The sequence below is a fragment of the Symphodus melops genome (assembly GCF_947650265.1).
Source record: "Symphodus melops genome assembly, chromosome: 5".
Taxonomy (NCBI): Eukaryota; Metazoa; Chordata; class Actinopteri; order Labriformes; family Labridae; genus Symphodus; species Symphodus melops.
This window is the reverse complement of record NC_136695.1, coordinates 947,176-956,995: the sequence shown is the minus strand read 5'-3', so window position 1 is coordinate 956,995 and position 9,820 is coordinate 947,176. Positions and strand designations below refer to the sequence as shown.

Genomic DNA, 9,820 nt, shown 5'->3' with positions numbered 1-9,820 from the left:
GTCTGAGCCGGGCTGAAGTCCAGAACAGAGTCTGAGTCGGACTCAAGTCCACAACAGAGTCTGAGCCGGACTCCAGTCCAGAACAGAGTCTGAGCCGGACTCAAGTCAGGAACAGAGTCTGAACCGGACTCAAGTCCAGAACAAAGTCTGAGCCGGACTCAAGTCCAGAACACAGTCTGAGCCGGACTCAAGTCAGGAACAGAGTCTGAACCGGGCTGAAGTCCAGAACAGAGTCTGAGTCGGACTCAAGTCCACAACAGAGTCTGAGCCGGACTCAAGTCCAGAACAGAGTCTGAGCCGGACTCAAGTCAGGAACAGAATCTGAGCCGGACTCAAGTCCAGAACGAAGTCTGAGCCGAACTCAAGTCCAGAACAGAGTCTGAGCCGAACTCAAGTCCAGAACAGAGTCTGAGCCGGACTCAAGTCCAGAACAAAGTCTAAGCCGGACTCAAGTCCAGAACGAAGTCTGAGCCGGACTCAAGTCCAGAACAGAGTCTGAGCCGGACTCAAGTCCAGAACAGAGTCTGAGCCGAACTCAAGTCCAGAACGAAGTCTGAGCCGAACTCAAGTCCAGAACAAAGTCTGAGCCAGACTCAAGTCCAGAACAAAGTCTGAGCCGGACTCAAGTCCACAACAGAGTCTGAGCCGGACTCAAGTCCAGAACACAGTCTGAGCCGGACTCAAGTCCAGACATACTTACGAGTCTCCGAAGAAGAACTTGTGTGAGCCGAGGCGCTGGGACAGAAGGTTCATACACTCAGCAGCATCCCGGTACAGCTGAAACACACACACACACGCACACACACACACACACACACACACACACTGCTGTCAGGAACATGGTTAACGACGCTCCCTGAACGCTGCGTGACCTCTGACCTCTCTGCACAGTGGATGGTTTTTGCACATTTTCCAGCAGACAAACGGAGGAGAGCTGAAAGCGCTCAAAGGAAACAGACGAGGGTGGAAACTACAGCTCAACATGGAAACATGTGAAGTCACCGCGGAAGGTTCCAGAGAGGGGGGGGGAGGGGGGGGGGGGCTCCTCCATCCTCACCTCCTTCTCCAGCTCTTCTCCAGCCTCCAGGCTCTCGTCTCCTCGCAGCAGGCGGAGCTTCTCCAGCTGAGCGCCCTGCATCCGCCCGGGGATGAAGAAGTTCAGAGGGAAGGGCATGTGGTCGGCGTACCAGCGTCGAGTCAAGTCCACATAGTTCTTAGGCTCCACCCAGAAGGCGTAGATCTGTGGCAGATAGAGCAGCTCGTCACCACGAGAACTCTGTGTGTGTGTGTGTGTGTGTGTGTGAGTGAGTGTGAGTGTGTGTGTGAGTCTCTGTGTGTGTGTGTGTGTGTGTGTGTGTGTGTCTCTGTGTGTGTGTGTGAGTGTATGAGAGTGTGTGTGTGTGAGTGAGTGAGTGTGTGTGTGTCTCTGTGTGTGTGTGTGTGTGTGTGTGTGTGTCTCTGTGTGTGTGTGTGAGTCTCTCTGTGTGTGTGTGTGTGTGTGTGTGTGTGTGTGTGTGTGTGTGTGTGTGTGTGTGTGAGAGTCTGTGTGTGTGTGTGTGTGTGTGTGTGTGTGTGTGTGTGTGTCTCTCTGTGTGTGTGTGTGTGTCTCTGTGTGTGTGTGAGTGTGTGTGTGTGTGTGTGTGTGTGTCTCTCTGTGTGTGTGTGTGTGTCTCTGTGTGTGTGTGTGTGTGTGTGTGAGTGTGTCACCAGAGCAGGTTTGAGTTTCTCCTCCAGCAGAGAGATGAAGGCCAGGCTGTCGGCTCCTTCTTTAGCTGACAGGTCGTAGTCTGCGTTGTACTTCTGAAACACACACATCACATTTCCTACTGAGCCTGCAGACAAGTGAACGCAGCACAGAGACAGAGCTGAGTGTGTGTGTGTGTGTGTGTGTGTGTGTGTGTGTGTGTGTGTGTCCTCTTCTTCAGCAGCTCTCCTGTCATCGTGGTTTCTCACTAACCTACCGCAGTGTGGAGGAGCTGAGCATGCTGGGTAATGTGTTCCAGCTGCCTTCTGAATGGGGGGGGGGGGGGACTGCTGACGGGAAGAAGTGTGTGTGTCTGTGTGTGTGTCTGTGTGTGTCTGTGAAGGAAAACTCATCAGAGGTCCACACACACACACACACACACACACGAAAATGGACCAATCACATCAACCCGTTAAAGCCCAGAGATGCATAAAAAAACACAAATTCACCCGAAAACTAAAGGAACGTTTTTAACTATTTAGTGATTTCATTTCAGGTATCATTCTGCTGTGTGTGTGTGTGTGTGTGTGTGTGTGTGTGTGTGTGTGTGTGTGTGTGTGTGTGTGTGTGTATGTGTGTGTGTATGTGTGTGTGTGTGTGTGTGTGTGCGTGTGTGTGTGTGTATGTGTGTGTGTATGTGTGTGTGTATGTGTGTGTGTATGTGTGTGTGTCTGTGTGTCTGTTTGTCTGTGTGTGTGTGTGTGTGTGTGTGTGTGTGTGTGTCTGTGTCTGTGTGTGTGTGTGTGTGTGTCTGTGTGTGTGTGTGTATCCCTTTTTCATTGAGAAGAGCTTGAAATGTTTCGTGTCGTTGATGTTTTGAATTTCCCTCAGATCAAGACAGCCTCAAAGTAAAGATCCAGAGGTCATCCAGAGGTCATCCAGAGGTCATCCAGAGGTCATCCAGAGGTCAGAGCCCCCCCACATACACGCAGCAACCAGCTACCAACTGATGGATCTGCAGGATAGTGAGCAGGAACTAGCGGGAGCACGCACCAGTGCTGGGGTGTTAGCGGAGACGCCGCCTCTCCAACTAGCTAATCGAAACGCATCACCCACGAGCCGGCTGTGAGCAAACACACCCTCGCCAAACCACTAACAGGACGCAGCCATGACGGGAGAGGGAGCGCACACACTGCTGTCACGACAAACGGTCTACGTGCTAACGCCTGCTAACGCCTGCTAACGTATGCTAATGCCTGCTAGCGTATGCTAACGCCTGCTAGCGTATGCTAACAAGGCACATGTGATGGGGAGTAAGCGCGCCAACGCCGTCTTCACTGCAGCCACCAAACTAAATAAGTTAGCTCCAGCAAAACACTATCGCCAAACAGTAAGGGCCGTCAACAGAGACGGCCTGGGCGCCAACCCACGCCTAGAGCGTTAGCTCAGGTGGACACACCGCGCTAAGCGTACACAAATAAACGTCACTATGCTGGACGAGGTGAAAACACACGAGCGTCAGCAGCAGAAGAAAAGTGTCTCAGGGATCGTGATCCGAACCTGAAGACGCTGCTCCCGTCACAGGGCTGCTAGCAACAAGCTTGACTTGTCCAACACCTGAGAGGGAGAAGACGTGAAGCCGGGGGGTGAGACTCTAACACACCTGCTTTAAACATCCAGCTCTGCACACGCCGGATGGCGAGCGCCGGAGCACGGACACGTGTGACAGTGTGAGGAAGCCGGAGCTCAAAGGAACACATCCTCTGATGACACCGGGAGAAGCAGAGCTGTCGGGGTCATCAGGGGTCATCAGGGGTCATCAGGGGTCATCAGGGGTCACACGTGACGAGCCACTCCAGCTTACAGCTGTGGGTTCATGTTGAGGATTTCATTCGTTTCTTTGCTGTTTCTTCGTCACTTCACTTCTTTGTAAACAAGTTGATCACTGAAGGGGGCGGAGCTACCTGGAGCTCCCACAATGCTGTGCTGTCTCTCTATTTGAAAACGCTGCACGGAGTGTGTGTGTGTTCAGGTGTGTTTGTGTTTGTGTGTGTGTGTGTGTGTGTGTGTGTGTAAACAGTGATTAAGTGCAGGAAGCTGCAGCCTCACACACATTCCTGCAGAGCTGAACGCTCATAAAGCTCAGCAGGGCAACACATGTGAGTGTCAGCCCTGATGCATGCTGGGAAACATGTAGTTACCTGTTTTCTGAGGTGTATGATGATGTCAGAGGGTCTGGACAGAGTCTCTTTCTGATTGGTCCTCAAAGCAGGAAGTGTTCCTTCAAAAAAGCAGAGACAAACAGTGTGAACATCATCAAGTTTAAAGACACAGAAGAAGAGCGAGGACTCACTCACCGCTCGGGCTCCTCCACGGGTTCGAGATCTTCCTCAGTTTGAGAGGAGCGCCGGCAAACTGGGCGTACGCCTGCAGACAGGGAGCAGGGCATCACTACACACATGAACAACAGGACAGTTACTGTGTGTACGCCTGCAGACAGGGAGCAGGGCATCACTACACACATGAACAACAGGACAGTTACTGTGAGTACGCCTGCAGACAGGGAGCAGGGCATCACTACACACATGAACAACAGGACAGTTACTGTGTGTACGCCTGCAGACAGGGAGCAGGGCATCACTACACACATGAACAACAGGACAGTTACTGTGTGTACGCCTGCAGACAGGGAGCAGGGCATCACTACACACATGAACAACAGGACAGTTACTGTGTGTACGCCTGCAGACAGAGAGCAGGGCATCACTACACACATGAACAACAGGACAGTACCTGTGTGTACGCCTGCAGACAGGGAGCAGGGCATCACTACACACATGAACAACAGGACAGTTACTGTGTGTACGCCTGCAGACAGGGAGCAGGGCATCACTACACACATGAACAACAGGACAGTTACTGTGTGTACGCCTGCAGACAGGGAGCAGGGCATCACTACACACATGAACAACAGGACAGTTACTGTGTGTACGCCTGCAGACAGAGAGCAGGGCATCACTACACACATGAACAACAGGACAGTACCTGTGTGTACGCCTGCAGACAGGGAGCAGGGCATCACTACACACATGAACAACAGGACAGTACCTGTGTGTACGCCTGCAGACAGAGAGCAGGGCATCACTACACACATGAACAACAGGACAGTACCTGTGTGTACGCCTGCAGACAGAGAGCAGGGCATCACTACACACATGAACAACAGGACAGTTACTGTGTGTACGCCTGCAGACAGAGAGCAGGGCATCACTACACACATGAACAACAGGACAGTTACTGTGTGTACGCCTGCAGACAGGGAGCAGGGCATCACTACACACATGAACAACAGGACAGTTACTGTGTGTACGCCTGCAGACAGGGAGCAGGGCTCTAGAACTCAGCAGGTCCTTGTGGGACCATGAAGGTGTGAACCAGCACGAGGAGAGTCCAGGACTAGTCCAACATTAAATACCCCACTGTCTGCATATGAGAGACACCTTTAACACCAGCTACTGACTCACTGCTCGAAAAGTAGGAGCATGTGTGAGACGTGTGTGTGTGTGTGTGTGTGTGTGTGTGTGTGTGTGTGTGTGTGTGTGTGTGTGTGTGTGTGTGTGTGTGTGTGTGTGTGAGAGAGAGAGAAACGTGTCTGTTTTCACTCGAAGTGTGCGAGATGACTCAGTTCTTCTGGAAATAAAAAAACCCAAAGTTTCATTCATCTTTTAGAACAAGGAAATGTGAGACAGAGACTGACTCACTGCAGGAGACAGACTCTAGTGGACACTGGAGGAACTGCAGCTGTAAAGTTGGACATTTTAACATAGAGCTCTATGGAGACTGACTCACTGCAGGAGACAGACTCTAGTGGACACTGGAGGAACTGCAGCTGTAAAGTTGGACATTTTAACATAGAGCTCTATGGAGACTGACTCACTGCAGGAGACAGACTCTAGTGGACACTGGAGGAACTGCAGCTGTAAAGTTGGACATTTTAACATAGAGCTCTATGGAGACTGACTCACTGCAGGAGACATACTCTAGTGGACACTGGAGGAACTGCAGCTGTAAAGTTGGACATTTTAACATAGAGCTCTATGGAGACTGACTCACTGCAGGAGACAGACTCTAGTGGACACTGGAGGAAGTGCAGCTGTAAAGTTGGACATGTTAACATAGAGCTCTATGGAGACTGACTCACTGCAGGAGACAGACTCTAGTGGACACTGGAGGAACTGCAGCTGTAAAGTTGGACATTTTAACATAGAGCTCTATGGAGACTGACTCACTGCAGGAGACAGACTCTAGTGGACGCTGGAGGAACTGCAGCTTTGATTTGTTTTATAAGAGCTGTTTCTCAGTCCAAACAGTCAGGGTCAATCTGCTCTGATGAAGACCTGGTCCTAGTCTTGATCATGTGGGTTAAACAGACATTTTGCTGTTTGAGGTCTGAGACCAGAGGCAGATTCAGGGTCCTCTGGTGGTTTGGAAAAACCAGCACACTCTCATTTTACCCAGAGTGCACTGCAACTATGTGCTGAGATCTCAGTGTGATCCTGCACGTGGAGCTCTGCAGCCCTGAGTGTGGTCTGCAGGCTGGATGAGCATCATGGAAATGTTCAGAAGTCCAACCGAGGTCTCAGCTTCAAGGACAAACCCACCGCTCTCTTTACTAAAGACAGAGTCAGCATCCTGTCTCTTTCAAAATAAAACTCAGTCTTCTCCTAAAGTGACGCTGCTCCATTGTCCCTTCTGGGCCTCCGTACATAGTCAAATAAATAAGAATATGAAATATTAATTTAATAAATATAATAATAGAGTTTTGGAAAGTTAATAAACATGAATGATTTTTCAGATTGTTGTTATTGATAAAGAAACATCAGAGGAACACAGAGTGTAAAGTTTGAATAATATCATCTGAAAGACGAGGTTTGAATAACGCTGCCGCCCTCTAGTGGTCGTTTGTAGAATTACAGACATCTTTGTCTTTACTTTGGTCAAACTCCAATTATTCATAAAACATGAGATCAGACTTTATTGATCCAGAGAGGGGAGACAAAGACGAGCCAATCAATCAAAGAATATTCATACAGGTTAAATTCATAACACGGGCTGCTTCAAGACGCTGTAAGAACCAATCAGCTTCGAGTCTGTTCCTTCCTGTCTACAGCTTCATGAGTGAACCAGCTGAGCAGGTGACCTGGAGGGACGACGAGCTGATAGACACTGTTTGACATCGACAGGGAACTAAAGAATATTTACTTCTCACTGTTAGGATTTACAGACTCTAGAAGTCTCTAAGGGTGCGCCCAGCCACCCTCCGGAGGAAGACCATTACAGCCTCCGAGATCTGGTTCTTTGGGTCCTGACCCAAAGCTCATGACCACAGGTGAGGGTAGGAACGAAGACCGACCGGTAAATCGAGAGCTTTGCCTTTCAGGTTCTTCACCACGACGGACCGATACAGCGACCACATGACTGCAGACGCCGCACCGATCCGTCTGTCACTCGTGAACAAGACCCCGAGATACTTGAACTCCTCCACCTGAGGCAAGGACCCCCCACCGACCCGGAGAGGGCAAGCCACTTTCTCTGGTCCAGAACCATGGCCTCAGATTTAGAGGTGCTGATCCTCATCACTCACACTCACCAGAGAACCGCCCCAGTGCGTGCTGAAGGTCCGGGTTCGATGGAGCCAACAAGACCACATCATCTACAAAAAGCAGAGACGAGATCCTGTGGTCCCTGTACCAGAACCAGCACCCCCCACAGGACGCCACAGGGGACACGGTCAAACACCTTCTCCAGATCCACAAAGCACATGTGGACTGGTTGGACCCTCGAGGACCAGATGGAGAGAGTAGAGCTGGTCCATGAACTGCTGGGACCTAGACTCTCCTGGGGGAATAAAGCCCCCTCATTCAGGAAGTCAAACTCCCCCACCACAATAAGATCCATCTATCAGTTATTAATTATTAATAATAATTCATTAACTCTAATTACAGCTAATTCACTAATACATTTCATTGTTTATGTATTTATAAACAAGCTGTTCCTGTAAGACGACACTGTGTAACCATGGTAACACACACTTCCTGTTTCCGCCTGGGGGGGGGGGCACTTGGGAAGGACACTTGATTCAAATAAGGGAGGTGAGAAGCACCCTTAGCCGTTAGCATGCTCATGTTAAAGCTAGCTAATAACGGAACCCGGAAGTCTCAGTGTGAACGGAACCGACAGACCGGTCCGGCTCCGGTTCGGCCCGGTGTGACATGGACTCACCAAAACCACCAGGCAGTCGGTGCTGACGGACGGTAGACCCCAGTCTCCTTCCCAGCAAAACAACTCGTCGGGCGCCGCCATCTTTACCCGGGAAAGTGACCTCTCACACCGGAAGAGGAGGTCGATGACGATGATTAACAAAATAAAAGTCTTTCGGAAACAATAAATAAAGAGTCAACGTTTTGTAAAAGTAAAACAAAATAACTTTGGTGTTCGTGATGATGAGGTAAACTTTAGTAGTTCTCTTTAGATTCTGGAAAACACAACCTAAAACATGTAAACAGGCCTGAATGTAAAGTCCTGCTGCAGGATCACTCTCCCTCTGGATGTTCTGATTGGCCCGTTTATCATCAAACCTGCTGCAGGATCACTCTCCCTCTGGATGTTCTGATTGGCCCGTTTATCATCAAACCTGCTGCAGGATCACTCTCCCTCTGGATGTTCTGATTGGCCCGTTTGTGATCAAACAGCCTCATTACCTAAATTCAGATGAATCATAAAGGACTATAGTGTCTGCTTTAGCGCCATCTAGCGGCGAGCTTTCAGCCTGCAAACATGTCTCTGCAGGAGAACCTGTGGCTGTGAACATAGAAATACTGTATATACACCCTGTCTGTGTTCAGACATATATCTATCTATCTATCTATCTATCTATCTATCTATCTATCTATCTATCTATCTATCTATCTATCTATCTATCTATCTATCTATCTATCTATCTATCTATCTATCTATATATATATATACATATATATATATATATATATATATATATATATACATATATATATATATAGCGATAGCGTTAGCATGTTGTCATGTTCTTAACTGTATTTGTGAGTGTACGAGCAGCAGAGGAGAAACACTGAGTCATCCTCAGTCTGTTTTTGAAGGCTGGTAAAAGTAAAGATGTGAATTCTGCTCTGAACTAACTTCCTTCTTTTCTCTGTTCATAACCGTCCACTGAGCTTCTTCTTTTCTGAAACAAGAAGTGGATAAACTTCATACATCCCTGAGGTTAAATTTAGTGTCTTCAGTCTGTTATTAGACACACACACACACACACACACACACACACACAGACTGGTCTTTAGGGGTAAAGTGTGCTCAGGCATAGGAAGGATTAAGGCTTGACTCTAAGACAAGCTGGCACAGAAGGAAGGGGACAGACTGAGTCCTGAAGCGAGGGCGGGACAGTGAGACACAGCTGGAGACGATCAGAGCGAACAGACACATGAGGACAGGAAGTGGAGGATCTGAGATGAGAGGAGGAACACAAAAACAGGAAATGATGAAAGAAATGACAACAGAAGACAAGCTGGACATGACGTGTACTTCCTGTATGAAGTGGTCACATGTTACACAATAACACCGATCATATTATAACATCATCTTCACCTGAACCTGAACCTGAAACACCCACAGCTCATTCAAATGAAACCAAATCTTCACTTCACATCATGGAGTGTGTGTGTGTGTGTGTGTGTGTGTGTGTGTGTGTGTGTGTGTGTGTGTGTGTGTGTGTAAAGCAGGTTTATAAGGAGAGGAACACGTTTCTCAGGGTCTTCATGTTCAGACAACAATGTGACATGTCAGGTTACTTCAGGGTCCATGACCAGACCAGAGCGCTGTGATGTCACTACAGTCAGAGCGCTGTGATGTCACTACAGTCAGAGCGCTGTGATGTCACTACAGTCAGAGCGCTGTGATGTCACTACATGCACAGTGAACAGTCAGGGCGCTGTGATGTCACTACATGCACAGTGAACAGTCAGAGCGCTGTGATGTCACTACATGCACGGTGAACAGTCAGGGCGCTGTGATGTCACTACATGCACAGTGAACAGTCAGAGC

At 49.0% G+C, this 9,820-nt stretch overlaps 1 protein-coding gene across 3 annotated transcripts in view; it reads right to left on the bottom strand.

The window, feature by feature from the left end:
• The window catches only part of LOC306824153 (metaxin-1-like), a 9,406-nt gene extending 1,197 nt beyond the window's left edge, over nt 1-8,209 (bottom strand). Inside the window, exons 1-6 of one of the 3 annotated variants that reach the window (XM_079344170.1) lie at nt 7,967-8,209; nt 4,042-4,111; nt 3,886-3,965; nt 1,708-1,800; nt 1,058-1,240; nt 701-777 (exon numbers count right to left, since the gene is read on the bottom strand). In XM_079344170.1, the coding sequence (XP_079200296.1) occupies nt 701-777; nt 1,058-1,240; nt 1,708-1,800; nt 3,886-3,965; nt 4,042-4,111; nt 7,967-8,047 (584 nt within the window). In that variant the 5' untranslated portion in view covers nt 8,048-8,209. The remainder of the gene's footprint in view (nt 1-700; nt 778-1,057; nt 1,241-1,707; nt 1,801-3,885; nt 3,966-4,041; nt 4,112-7,966) is intronic. The other 2 variants (XM_079344169.1, XM_079344168.1) reach the window with 2 other exon arrangements.
• Between the last annotated feature and the right edge of the window lie 1,611 nt (nt 8,210-9,820).